Source organism: Rana temporaria, chromosome 12, assembly GCF_905171775.1.
Source record: "Rana temporaria chromosome 12, aRanTem1.1, whole genome shotgun sequence".
Taxonomy (NCBI): Eukaryota; Metazoa; Chordata; class Amphibia; order Anura; family Ranidae; genus Rana; species Rana temporaria.
Window position 1 is genome coordinate 54,035,596 of NC_053500.1, and position 15,083 is coordinate 54,050,678.

Below are 15,083 nucleotides of genomic sequence, written 5' to 3' on the forward strand. Positions count from 1 at the left end.
GCTTTTAATTGTAAATGTGAGATCTGAGGTCTTTTTGACCCCAGATCTCACATTACAGACGCCCTGTCATGCTTTTTTCTATTACACAGGATGTTTACATTCCTTGTAATAGAAATACAAGTGACCCAAAAAATGTTTTTAACAGGACAGTGTAAAAATAAAAAGTAAAATAAATAAGAAAAAAATAAAATAATTTAAAGCGCCCCGTCCCGCCGAGCTTGCGCACAGAATCAAACGCATATGTCAGTCACACTTGCATATAAAAAACGTTTTTAAACTACACATTTGAGGTATCGATGCGATCGTTAGAGTGAGAGCAATAATTCTAGCCCTCAGTTACTCAAAACTGGCAACCTGCTGAAATTTTTAAATGTCGCCTATTGAGATTTTTAAGGGTCAAAATTTGTCGCCATTCCACGTGCAGGTGTAATTTTGAAGCATGACATGTTGGGTGTCAATTTACTCGGTGTAACAATATCTGTGTTCCTGCTTAGCACAAACACAAGATCTCCATCTTCCCCTCTGACAGAACGGCGATCTGCCTTGTTTACATAGACAGACTGCCGTTCTGTCTACCTTGGGAATGATCGGTGGGTCCCGACTGACATTGGGTCCCTGTGCACAATGACAGCGGGAGAGGGGTTACTGGTGACGTGCATGCACACCCCCGATCAAAAAAAAAAGTACGGGTATGTGATTTTGCCCTGAGGGGCGGCCCTGCCTCATATGTGCGTGAGGCACTCCAGAAGCGGTTACACTGTATGGCACCCTCTGTAAAAAAATTAAGATAACGGAAACTCTATCCCCATGACCACACCCTCCTCACAAAATTAAGATCACTGAAATGCAATCCGAATGTTGTACATGTTAGCGAAAATCACATCGGTTACATAACATAATATCAAATTATATATCAGTTATTAGAAAAGGTTGCAGGATTTAGGGCCTATATCTGACCTGTATGACAAGAAACACTCCCTGGAAGACTGGGTGAACAATTTTGATTGGAGATTCACAGGATATCAAATTGACAGATTTACAAATCTTTAACACAACCATAACGAAAGAGCACGCTCCAAAGGAAGCCAGACCCACTAATGAAAAAAAAAAGATAGTTATTGGACATTTTAGACTTTTTTCTTTTTCGGACAAAATTTGCAACATCTACATTTATTGTGTAGTATTGTGTTTAAAGAGAAAATTTGTGTTTTAAATTTATTTTATGTATTGGACTCTTATTTTTTAAAGCAAAACTTTCATTTTATTCTTACTTATTATATTTATATTTTCTATAATAATTTAAAATGTACCTACTTCAGGGCAACAGATAGAACCCTTGACTTCCTTTCACCAGGCTAATTGTAACTGCATTGCTGAAAAAAACTTTTTGTTAACACAGCCCAATAGTTTAGCCTCAAATGACACATGCACACACAGCTGAATGAGTTAAGAGTGAGGCCTCGTACACACGACCGTTTTCCTTGACAGAATCCATCAAGAAACTTGGTGGCAGAGCTTTTTTGCAGAGGAAAACGGTCGTGTGTATGTTTTTCGTCGATAAAACTGTCGTTGAACTAGATGAGAAAAAAAAGAGAACAAGTTCTCCTTTTCCTCGTCGGGAGTCTCAATTTCCTCGTCGGGATGGTTTACGATGAGAAACACGTTCATGTGTATGCTTAGAAACCCGCTCAGAATAAAGTATGAGATGGGAGCGTGTCTTCGGTAAAAGTAGGGTTTGTAATGGAGATAGCACATTCGTCACGCTGAAAAGCATGAATCGTCTCTCACCAAACTTTTACTTAACACACAGTAACATGAGATTAGCAAAAGCAGCCCCAAGGGTGGCGCCAGTGGAATCAAACTTCCCCTTTATAGTGCCGTTGTACGTGTTGTACGTCACCGCGTTTGAGAACGACGAGATTTTTTCTGTGTGTACGCAAAGAAAGATTCTCGACACACGATCATTTTTCGGCATGAAAGAAAACGTTGTTTTTAAAAACGTCATTTAAAATGATCGTGTGTGGGCTGCACATCGTTTTTCAGTTTCTGAAAAACGTAAAAAAAAAAATCGAATATGCTGCATTTTTTAACGTCGTTTAAAAAAATGTCGTTTTTCGAGTTGTAAAAAATGATCGTGTGTGGGCTAAAATGACGTGCATGCTCAGAAGCAAGTTATGAGATGGGAGCACTCATTCTGGTAAAACTACCGTTCATAATGGAGTAAGCACATTCATCACGATGTAACAGACAAAAAAGCGTGAATCGTCTTTTACTAACAAGGAATCAGCTAAAGCAGCCCAAAGGCGAATAGAACTTCCCCTTTAGAGTGCCGTTGTACGTCACCGCGCTTTGTTCATCATTTTTTAAAAACGATGGTGTGTGGGCAACGTCGTTTTTAATGATGAAGGTGGAAAAACATAGGGCCAGATTCACATACAAATGCGTTACGCTGCGGCGGCGTAACGTATCCCATTTACGTTACACCGCCGCAAGTTTACAGCGTAAGTGCCTGATTCACAAAGCACTTACCTGTAAACTTGCGGCGGCGTAGCATAAATCCGCTCGGCACAAGCCTGCCTAATTCAAATGGGGAGGGGACCATTTAAATTAGGCACGTTCCCGCGCCAAACGTACTGCGCATGCTCCGTCCCTAAAATTTCCCGACGTGCATTGCGCTAAATGACGTCGCAAGGACGTCATTGGTTTTGACGTTAACGTAAATGGCGTCCAGCGCCATTTACGGATGACTTACGCAAACGACGTGAAATTTAAAATTTCGACGCGGGAACGATGGCCATACTTAACATTGGCTAGGCCACCTAGAGGGCACCCTTAGTTTTACGCCGCGTATCTCTACGGAAACAATGTAAATTTAGAGCGACGGGAAAAGCGGACGTTCCTGAATCGGCGTAACTAGTCATTTGCATATTCTACGCCGACCGCAATGGAATCGCCAACTTGCGGCCGGCCTAGAATTGCAGCCTAAGATCTGACGGTGTAAGTCAATCACACCTGTCGGATCTTAGGGCTATCTATGCGTAACTGATTCTATGAATCAGGCGCATAGATACGACAATCGTATCTCAGAGATACGACTGCGTATCAGGAGATATGCCGTCGTATCTTTTTTGTGAATCTGGCCCTTAGTTTTCTTTCATGTCGAAAAATGATCGTGTGTACGCGGCATAAGAGCCGGTTCACACTGGGGCGGCACGACTTCGGGGCGACTCCGCAAGGCTTCCTGAAGACGACTTCAGAGGCGACTTGCAAAATGACTTTTGTATAGAAGTCAATGCAAGTTGCCCCGAGTCGCCCCCAAAGTCGTACAAGAACCTTTTTCTAAGTCGGAGCGACTTGCGGCGCTCCTATTAGAACGGTTCTATTGACTACAATGGGACGCGACTTGTCAGGCGGCTGAGTCGCCCCAGTGTGAACCGTCTCTAACATGGAACTCGTCGAGGAAAACGATGTTTCATTTACGACAAGTTCCTCGGTCATGTGTACGAGGCCTGACTCGTATTGGTGGAATTTGATTTTCAAAAGGCTGGTCTGTTAGTATCTCCTTCTTCACAGTTGCATTTGCGTATACTATAGACAGTTAACTACTACTATGGACATTCAGGGCACAGTGACAATGTAATTTAAACCCCCCCAATCCCTAGGTACTCACCTTGTCCGTTCTTTCCTGCTGCTCCCTTCTCTATTTCAACCAGTGCAAACTAGCCAGTGCTTCCAAATATGGGGGAGTATGTGACCGCTAGACCCATGCGACTATGCATGGGTCTAGCGGCCAAGCACCAAGTCACATGACAAAGCAGGGGAAATCGCTGCACCCTCTTTACTAGATCAATGCACTTCCTTCTCTCTTCTTTTTTGTCTTTAAGCTGTGTCATATCCTGGGAGCGACTGGGGAAGCTGTACAGGATTTGGATGGTTGGCAATACCACTAAGGGCAAGAGGTTTCCAAGGACCTTAAGCTGGATGTATCTATTGGATCTTTTAGCTCAGATTTACAAAGTTTTCTCTTTTACTATATTTAGATAGATCCCTTAGTAATGACCATTGATAACACTATAATGATTGCACATTGCCTAGTACAAGAAAGTTAAATTATGGGATGGTGCATTCCACCACACCATTAACCACTTCCATTCTGGGCCTATTCTGGCACTTCTCTCCTTCATGTAAAAATCATATTTTTTTTGCTAGAAAATTACTCAGAACCCCCAAACATGATAAATATTTTTTTAGCAGACACCCTAGGGAATAAAGTGTCTGTCATTGCAATTTTTTATCTCGCATGGTATTTGGGCAATAATTTTTCAAACGCCTTTTTGTTTTTGAAAAAAACTGTTTCATGAATTAAAAAATAACAAAACAGTGAAGTTAGCCCATTTTTTTTGTATAATGTGAAAGACGATGTTACGCCGAGTAAATAGATACCTAACTTGTCACGCTTTAAAATTGCGCACACTCATGGAATGGCGCCAAACTTCAGTACTTAAAAATCTCCATAGTCGATGCTAGAACGCACGTGGCGATACCTCACCTGTGTGGTTTGAACAACGTTTACATATGTGGGCAGGACTTACGTGCACGTTCGCTTCTGAGTGAGAGCTACAGGGGGCAGGGGCGTTTTACATTTTTTAATTTTAATTTTATTTTTTATTTGACTTAATTTTTTTTATTTTTACACTTAAAAAAAAAAAAAAAAAGTGTAAACATCCCTTGTTATAGGAATAGTGTGTGACAGGTCCTCTTTATGGAGAGATGCGGGGTCAATAAGACCCCACATCTCTCCTCCAGGCTGGAAAGCATAAGATCGGGAAAAAAATCCCGATCTCATGCTTTCACTCGCGATTACGGCTTTGTTCACTTCCGGGTTACCCGGGCGTGACGTCATAACGTCATAACGTCGCGCCAGGGCCTCCGACGGTCATAGAGATGGTCATAGAGACCGTTGACCATCTGGTCACCAGAAATCTCTATCCTCCTCATCTGGCGGTGGCCGATTCGTTCTCCGGGCCTCTGATGGCCCGGGAGAGCCCAGAGAAGCACCGGATGGTGGCGGGAGGGAGATGTCCCCTCCCGCCGCCTATAAGGAACCGCCGCTATGATAATTCTTATGGTGCACAGAATCGCTGCCTGAAAAGAAGGATATCTGAATGATGCCTGTAGCTGCACCCATCATTCAGATATCCCCCTCTAAAGTCCAGGACATCATATGACATCCTACGGTAGGAAAGTGGTTAAAGGGGTTGTAAAGTTTTGAATATAAAAAAAAAAGTCATACTTGCCTCCACTGTGCAGCTCGTTTTGCACAGAGTGGCGCTGATCCTCGTCTTCTGGGGTCCCTTGGCGATTGTCTCGGCTCCTCCCTGCAAGAGCTAACCCCCTTCATGGGAAGCTCTCTCCCAAGGTGATACAGTCAGCGAATATAGCCGCTGACTGTATCACTCGGCCCCGCCCCTGGGCGCGTCATTGGTATGATTGAGATCAGTGCGAGACAATAGCTGCACTGCTATCAATTATCCAATGAATGAATTGCCTGTTCTGGTGCGCTGTGTGTACATGCAAGCTAGTGTGGTTGTTATTTAGCATCGATTCTGCCACCAAATATTCTAAATATTGGATAGCTTTAATATGTTTGGATATACTTTTACATCTGTGACATCTGCCTGATGGCATCCTGGCATTTAGGAACTATCTGTATCTTATAAAAAAAAACAAAAACATATGCATACATTGAAGTGTCCTTACTCTGCCTCATTGTGTTCCAACAACTAAAAACAGACTCTTCATTGTGTCTATATTTCTAAAAATATGGACTTCATGAGTAGACCCCCTACTGATGAAGTCTACACCCCTGGATGTAATGTGTATTGGGACAGAGCCTGGAGCATGAGTCATATAGTGACCATCTCTGTGTGTGATTGGTAACTGACGCATGTAATAGGTAGCGGTGCTTAAGTGCTTTTTATTGTAAGTAGATTTCTTTGTTTTAAGCCTAATAAATATTTAATACAGAGAGCACCAGATTGTCTGTGTTCTTTTCCCATCTCTATATGTACATCTGCTTACTTGGATGCTGACACCGAGTCATAGGAAATTTGGAGAAGTGAGGACGTTATAGTGCCATGGCCAATTCCAGCGTCGGTGCGACCATAGTGGGCACAGGAATCTATGTATTGTTGCCTGCGCCACTGCTGCCCACTATTCAGATGGCCAGCCCCCTGATGAGCGCCGGCCATCTGAATAACAGCAGTTTGTTGGTTTTTGGAAGTGTCTATCAGAGCCAGCGGCTCTGATGGGCTTTCCGATTACAGCCTGTTGGCTATAATCGACTTCCAAATAGTTAACCAGGGGACGCACATGCTGTGTGTTCCCTGGTTAACACTGACACGCATCTCGGCCAATCAGGTTCACCCTGTCTGGTTACCGGTAACCTGATTGGCTGAAGCGACATCGAGGGCGGGACTCGGGAGAAGACATCGAGGGAGCATGGAGGGAGGATGGCTGACCCGAGATAGGCAAGTGCCAGGCGACAGGGGTGGGAGCAATCAGGAGGTTTTTAAAGGGGGCAAACTGGAGGCAATTGATGGGCACAGTGGCGACAATTGATGGGCACAGTGGCGATAATTGATGGCACGGCACAGTGGCTGCGTTTGATGGCATGGCACAGTGGCTGCATTTGATGGCATGGCACAGTGGCTGCATTTGATGGCATGGCACAGTGGCTGCATTTGATGGCACAGTGGCGACAATTGATGGGCACAGTGGCGACAATTGATGGGCACAGTGGCTGCATTTGATGGGCACAGTGGTGGCAATTGATGGTCACAGTGGCTGCATTTGATGGGCACAGTGAGGCTGCAATTGATGTTTTTTTTTGTTTGTTCTTTTGTTTGTTTGCGCCCCCCCAAAAATTTGGAGCACCAATTCCCTTAAAGGGAACCACTGACCTGACTGGCAAAACAGGGGTCATAAAATTAAGGTGAGCGGTTAATGGAGCATGAGAGGTGGCTGACACTGAGGCCTCATACACACGATTGTTTTCCTCGACAGAATCCATCAAGAAACTTGGTGATAGAGCTTTTTTGAAGAGGAAAACGGTCGCGTGTATGTTTTTCCATCGAGAAAACTGTAGAGGAACTCGACGAGAAAAAAAAAGAACAAGTTCTCTTTTTCCTCAACGGGAGTCTCAATCTCCTCGTCGTGTTCCTCGTCTGGCTGGTTTTCGACGAGAAACACGTTTGTGTGTATGCTAAGAAACCCGCGCATGCTCAGAATAAAGTATGAGACGGGAGCGCACCTTCGGTAAAAGTAGCGTTTGTAATGGAGATAGCACATTTGTCACGCTGTAACAGTCTGAAAAGTGCAAATCGTCTCTTACCAAACTTTTACTTAACACGCAGTAACACGAGATTAGTAAAAGCAGCCCCAAGGGTTGTGCCAGTGGAATCGAACTTCCCCTTCCGTTGCATGTGTTGTATGTCACCGCGTTTGAGAACGAGGAGATTTGGTCTTGACAGTGTGTACGCAAAGAAAGCTTGTCAAGTTTCACGACAAGCCTAACAAGGAACTCGTCGAGGAAAACTATGTTTCAATTACGACGAGTTCCTCGGTCGTGTGCACGAGGCCTCAGACTGCAAGCATTTTCCCTTGGCGGTGGATCATCTATTATTATATATAGATTATTATTATCTTCAATTTTTCTGTATCACAATATAATTTAAATTATTATTTTATAGGTATATTGATGCACGTTTATTGATGAAGTAGCACATTGTTTATGTTCACTGTAATGTGAGCTTTGATTTATAGATTTTATTTGAGTTTGCACTAAACGGGATATTTTTATATAATTTTTTTATTTAGGAGCACAGAGGGAGGTTCTGTTGATGGCTTTTGCTTTATTCTCTGCTATTGCAAAATGTGTCTGTCTTAACATCTTGGAGGTATTCACCATGTAGGGAAATATTAATGGTTTTGAGTCAGATGTATTTCATTATTTATTTATTTTTTAATAAAGTTGTGTATCTGTTTTTTTATACATAAATCTCTGTTTTACAAAATAATATATATTACTGAGTGCACCAATTGCTCTAGTGCCACTGAACCCTTTTTTTTTTTTTTCTAACGAGACAGCACAGCAGAAGCTGTTTGCCTTCAGACTTTTGGTACCTGTCTGAGGAGAGTAAGCAGGGGAGGGAAGAAGAGGAAGAGCTAAGTCATCTGACTCTGTCAGTTGTGTATGTAAATTTGACCTTCATCAATAAAGCTTAAACCCAGGCAAAAAACTAATGAAAAAAGATGAAATGTGGAAGCTGTTTTACTTTCCAAAGGATCTGTATTTCATTACATCCAGTCCTGATACTAAAGATAGCCACACACTAGTGAAATTTGATTTGAAAATGTTGTTTTTAAAACATTTGTTTGATTTTCTAATGGTTAGTTGTATCAAATCAAAGTTAATTTGGTGAAAATTAAAAGCATTAAGATGGAATATTTTTCTCAGTTGAATGAATTTCTATTGGTTGATGTCATTGTTTGGAAATTACATTCATACCAAAATCAAATGAAAGCAAACAAAATGTAAAAGTACTTTCTAAGAATAATTGTCAGTTTGGGATTACCGAATTTACAGACAAGATTTTGTTTAATAAACCTACACTGCTTTTATTGGGGCCACCAAATCAGAATGGGGGCCAGGTGCTTTATTAAATAAATATCTAAAAAATTAATGATAGTTCTTTTTAAGCAGCTAAAGATTGCCCAGAAACTGTGTGGAACTCGGTCTGCTAGCTGGATATAAAATACAAATCATTCAAATGGAATATTTATTATACATTAATACATATCTAGATATATATTTTGAAGGTTGAGATATCATATCCACAAAACTTATCAGCGTGTTATCTCAATGATGTAACTCAGCTTATCATTATAAAGACCAAAATGATTAGTGCCCATAAATTACCTCCATAGCAACACAAGGGAATAGTAACAACCATACAAACATTAAACATCTGATAAAGCATTAATGACGTTTTTAATATATTAACAATTTAAAAGCAGGCAAATAGCTGCTGTGATAGGAGATATGATTCAGAATACTTTAGATAAGATCTGCACTGACAAATAGAATAGACTATGACCAAAAACGTGTCACGATTTTATTATCTTAATTTTTCTGAGGCAATTAAACCCGGGAATTGGGTGCCCTATGGGGAGCTGGTGCCACTTAGCATGTGGTGTTTTGTGAAGGTTCACTGCTATAAAAAGGAATACGCATATTATATATAAAGATTATGTCATTTGGACACTTTTTAGTGGTCACTGGGTGTTTTTTAAGTTGGATTACATCTTATTTAATTTTTTCATGAATGGTTTTGAGTTGTTTAATTCTCATGTGATAATTTTTTAGAATGGGTTTTAAATGTTATAGTGTCACCGTACCAGATTATATATATTGGTTGGAGGGGTAAATTTGCTATTATTTTGTTCTTTAACCTCCCTGGCGGTATGATTTTAGGTGCTGAAAGCGGTACCATTATTTTGCAAGGAAATTTGGTGTTTTACATTGTAGGCCTGTAATCCTTATGAATAACTCACTTAAATCTGACCAAAGAAGAGTCTAGTAGGCATCCCGGTTTTGAAAAAGTTTGAAAAACAAAATCATAAATTATAATATAATAAATAATTATAAATAATTTTAACAAATAATAATATAATTAGAATAAAAATTATTCAATAATGTAATCAACTCATAATCAAGCTCAGTTGCAGAATTGTCGCTGTCATTACTTTTATTTTTTTATGATGAATTTCCCCACAAATCGCTCAATTCTGCAAGTGATTATAATTTATTATCGCTGTTTTCTAGCTGCTCTAAAACCACTTTTGACATAAAGGGACAGTTTTTGATTGCTATTGACAATCTACAGTTTGCAGGCAGAAAGAACAGTTTTTATTATATAAAAGTACATGCAGAACACTGGGCAGACCACTAGGGACAAAGGGGGTGTGTATTTTTTACATACAGTACTGTAATCTATAAGATTACAGTATACTGTATGTAATGTGTTTACTTTTTTGAATTTGGCGCCGTTCTCCACCCTCGTGCGTCGTAACGTCGCAGGGAATGGCGGCACACAGGGACACTGTGTGAATCGAGCGAGGACCTGCTCGCTCACACAGCAGGGAGGCATCGCAGGATCCGGGGACAAGGTAAGTAACTTTGTCTGTGGCTGCTGCGAGGTGAGCCCGAGTCTGGCTCGGGGATACCGCTTTTGGTACAAAAATCTTACCCCGAGCCAGACTTGGGAATATCGCCAGGAGGGTTAAGGTGCCAGAAGTGACTTTTGGAATATATACTATTTTGTTCTTGTGACCCAGGGGTAAAATTGTTGAGTATTATTTTTTAGTGCACAATCATTTTGTTTAGGGGATCTATGATATACAATCACTAATCAGCATCTGACACAGCTGACTGGAAATTAGTTATTTTGGCTGCAGGTATCTGGAGTGTCCAGTGGCCTGGCAACTAGTATGAGTATGGTGGAATGGTGCAGTAGAACATAGGAAGGGATACTCACATCTGAAGTTCCTGCCTAAAAGTGTAACCTCCAATCTTCTCTCTTTATCGGGAGTGGCCTGTTGACTACCCTGTTGCCTAAGAACTGGGACTAGCATGGAAGGAGGTTGCAGCTGTGGTAAAGCATAGGCAGGAAACAATGCTATCTATATTTTCAAAGTGGCAACATAGATCCCACTAGTAGGCTTTCAGAAAATGGACTGGAATTTGGAGTACAGACTCGTACAAATGCACACCAGTCACATTTCTTAAGAATCTCCCACAGTTGATGACAGGTGAATGTTGTGTAAACAGATATTAGCTGCAGTATTGTAGGCCAGTGTCTCCTCCTCGGTCCTCAAGTATCCCCCAACAGGCCATGTTTTGAGAATTTCTCTTAGATAAAATAGCTGCCCAAAATACCAAGCCATTGACTCTTTAAAACACCTTTGCAAGATAAAGGAAAACCTGCAAACATGGCCTGTGGGGGGTACTTGAGGACTGAGGTTGAGAACTACTGCTTTAGACAATGCTTGGATTCTGTACACTTTTTCCTCTGTTCAGATGATTGATGTGAATATATTGTTCATACAATTCCTTTGTGGGCACCAAGGCTATGTTTGATTTTTGATCTCATGGGTGGGTTATGTGATGTTACACCTTGTTCACTTATGCTAATATTTGTCAATTGGGATTTATGTGTTGTCTGCCACTTTTTAACTATTACAATTTAAGCTGAATTCCGGCCTTGCCTTCATTCTTGCACAGTTGTACAGGCTCCTTTCCTGTACTGAAATTGCTTATTCTAATTTCACTGCACTCTGAGAGCTTTTGATAGTGTACATTTGCAGCTGCAGCAAGTTGGATAGACTCCACCTCATTTCCTGTCTTTCTTGATCCATAAGAAAATGGCCACATAGTACCTAAATTTGAGCCAATCTGGTACCCATTGGTACGACACTACCTCCCTAAAGACTTTAATTGATTTGAAGTGGATCATCCCTATGACTGGCCCCTATGGTACTACACAATGCCATGGATTCACTCCCTGGCCTCATCCCCCTTATACTTCGCATCCCTACCAATGCCTTTGCTTACCTACATATTTTTCTTTCCTTTTGCTACCTTGGCTACCCATTTAACCTGTTGCTCATTACACCAAGAAATATACCCACCTCAAAAAACACTTTTACTATTGCTAACTGAAAGCTGTAGATTTCGGAAAAGTGTATCTTGGATCAAAAGGTAAGATAAGTTGGCCTCCCAGTACTACAAAACATTGTGGCAGTTTTAATGACACAAATCATTATGGTTTGGTCCTCCAAAAAGAACAAGCATCCAACTCTCGATAAGGGCACCAAATATCACAAACTATCATGACTACAAGGATATATGCCTCTCCTATATTAATTGATACGATTGTACATATTGGTTCTCATAATACACTTTACCTGTCAGATCTTCCTAGGCTTAGCTGACATATATGACAAAACTAAACCTCATGTTCGCTTTATTGTAAAAACCAACCCTGAAATATGCTTTACTTCTTACTTCGTAGCCAGATGGGACCAGCATGTGAGTCCTTCAGGTTTCTGTAGTTCTTCTTCCTCGCTGTCCAAGTAAGATATACAATCATCCAGCAGGCAGTAAGACCCATAAGGACACAAAGCAAAGAGAGCACCTCCCGCTCAATCACTGCTATATCACCGAAGGCAGCGCTACTAACAAGAACACAGGAAAGGAGCATCACGTTCAGCCCTATAATTCCTGAGAAGAGTCGACTCCCTTTCTTCCGCAAAAGTTGGAGATTTGCAGTAGTTGGAATATTATGATCAATACTGCTTTTCTCAAACTTTTCATCTGGTTCTGAAGATGTGGGCTTGACTGTGGAATTGTCATCGACCCCATTGTCACCCATATTCAGGACCTGGAAAAGAATAAAAAAACAAATTGTTGCCCGCTGGCTTCTTAGTGTTATAATTTTTTATCTTTGCATTATATCTTAATTCAAATTTTCAGGTATGGTAATAGTACAGAAGGTGAATTGCATCGCTGATTCTAGATCACTAGATTTGCATCATTGACACAGAAGCAAATTTTTTATTGAACATTCATACGAAAGTTTCATTGGTACATTCTATGACTTGAAAATTTTTATTCAAAAGTATTTTAAACAATGAAGTATTGGATGTGTATGGACTATTTTTGGAGAATAAGGATATAATTTAGCATCACTTTAATAGTAGACCACAGGAATACAGGGAACAATAAAAACATGCATACATACATACTGTACATGTGCTTTTGTTGCTGCCCTGTCCCCAAAAAATAAATATCCCATCACCTCCTGGTACTATGACACCCTGCCTACATGGAAGTGGAGAAATCTTCCCAAAGGGAATTAAATTAGTATGAGACCTTTTTATAACCAAAATGTTACAGGGGGTTATACAGTCACTCTTCATCAGGGCTTAGAATACTTTATGAAAATAAATGGTATATGAACTTCATGGAGATAAGCATCCTGTTTCCTTACTATGCCACTGTAGCCAGTAACATATATTTGACTAGTAAACTATATCAATAAAAACCTTCTACCTCCGTACCAAAAAAAAAAACTTTTTGGACGGAGCTGGGCTTTTATTACCATATTTATCGGCGTATAACACGCACAGGCATATAACACGCACCCCAATTTTAAGAGGGAAGTTTAAGGGGAAAAAAAAATCACAGTCCACTTTATAGTACACAGCTCCTCATCCAGTAAACAGCTCCCCCCAGCCAGTATACAGCCCCCTCCATCCAGTATACAGCTCCATCATCCAGTATACAGCCCCCTCCATCCAGTATACAGCCCCCTCCATCCAGTATACAACCCCCTCCATCCAGTTTACATCTCCCCCATCCAGTATACAGCTCCCCCATCCAGTATACAGCTCCCCCATCCAGTATACAGTTCCCCCCATCCAGTATAGAGCCCCTCCATCCAGTACACAGGCCCCTCCATCCAGTATACAGCTCCCCCATTCAGTATACAGCCCCCTCTATCCAGTATACAGCTCCCCCATCCAGTATACAGCCCCCTCCCAGCACTCCCAGGAGACCCCCAGTCTCCTGGGACAGCGCTGTCAGCATACTCAACAGTTAAGAAAAAAAATCACTGCAGCCCCTTCTACACTGCTCCTCCTGTGTCACTCCTATTGTAAAATGAAGCTTCCATATACCTCAATGGTTCAGTTTTTCCCACTGACCTGGTCACATGACTGCTCTCCTCTGATGTTACACAGATGGTCATGTGACCGCTCTCCTCCAATCTAAAGCTACACCCAGAGGAGAAGGAGTGGGAGGAGGAGAGCAGCCAGAAAAGACAGAGCTGTTTAGATATTTACAAGCTTTGTTTTTCAATGACACTGACACAGAATGAGTGGTGTAGAAGGGGCTGGCAAGTGATTTTTTTTCAACTTTTTATGCAGGGAGCGCTATCCCAGGGCCAGGAGAGGCGGGACGGCCGGCCTGACACCCCCCCCCAATGGGTGGCTCCTGGGGCAGACCGCCCGATCCCCGCCCCCTGTTGGTAAAACATGATATCGGCGTATAACACGCAGGCACTGTTTACCCTCTGTTTTCAGGGGGAAAAAGTGCATGTTATACGCCGATAAATACAGTCTATTCAAATTCCATGTCATGAGGTTTATATAAAGCAAACATTGGCTGCTCACTTTTTAAGGGAATTTCATTCAGAGCTTAGTAAATGAGGGGACTTCTATCATCCAATCATGTGCAAGCAAAAATGCTGTTTATTCTTATTTTCCTTTTTATTATTTATTCTTTATTGAAGGGGAACATATACAGGCTCTGAATATTATAACTTACGTATATTAAATACTTTAAACCTCATTTATAGGTGTAAAGGAAATTTGTACGTTCTGTATATAATTGTATTCCAGGGGAGGACTGACAACTCATATGGCCCCTGGGCAATAGGAGATTATGGGGCCCCCAGGCAATAGATTATGGGGCCACAAAGTATATATACACACACACATACAGTATACATACACAGTATACACACACAGACACACAATATACACACACAGTATACATACACACAGAATACACATGCACACACTGAAAAGGCACTGGAGAGGCAGGGCAGCTATAATCTTGAGATTTAAAAAAAACACAGATTTTTACATGCTGTCCCTGGTTTTTCTGAGGCGGCAAACCTGATGGGGCCCCCTAGTGGCATGGGGCCCGAGTGCCTGAATGGTCAGTCCGCCCCTGATTGCACATTGCACTCACTGTGCACACAGAACTAATAATGTTTTCATTACATGTTTGCATTCTTTCGAACCTTCAATTGCGTCATAATAAGGCAGAACAGTTATTTGGAAATATGTGTATCTTTCAATAAGGCAGAACAGTTATTTGGAAATATGTGTATCTTTTGTTCCCTACTGCAGTAAGTTATTGTTAATTTGGAACCACTAATCAATATGAGGATAGG

General features: G+C 41.3%; 1 protein-coding gene across 2 annotated transcripts in view; it reads right to left on the reverse strand.

Annotated features, from left to right (window-relative positions):
• LOC120919311 (proton channel OTOP2-like) overlaps positions 1–15,083 on the reverse strand; it is a 57,869-nt gene that overhangs the window by 15,808 nt on the left and 26,978 nt on the right. For both annotated transcript variants that reach the window (XM_040331405.1, XM_040331406.1), the window contains 2 exons: positions 12,128–12,503; positions 958–1,094 (listed from right to left, as the gene is read on the reverse strand). In XM_040331405.1, the coding sequence (XP_040187339.1) occupies positions 958–1,094; positions 12,128–12,503 (513 nt within the window). The remainder of the gene's footprint in view (positions 1–957; positions 1,095–12,127; positions 12,504–15,083) is intronic.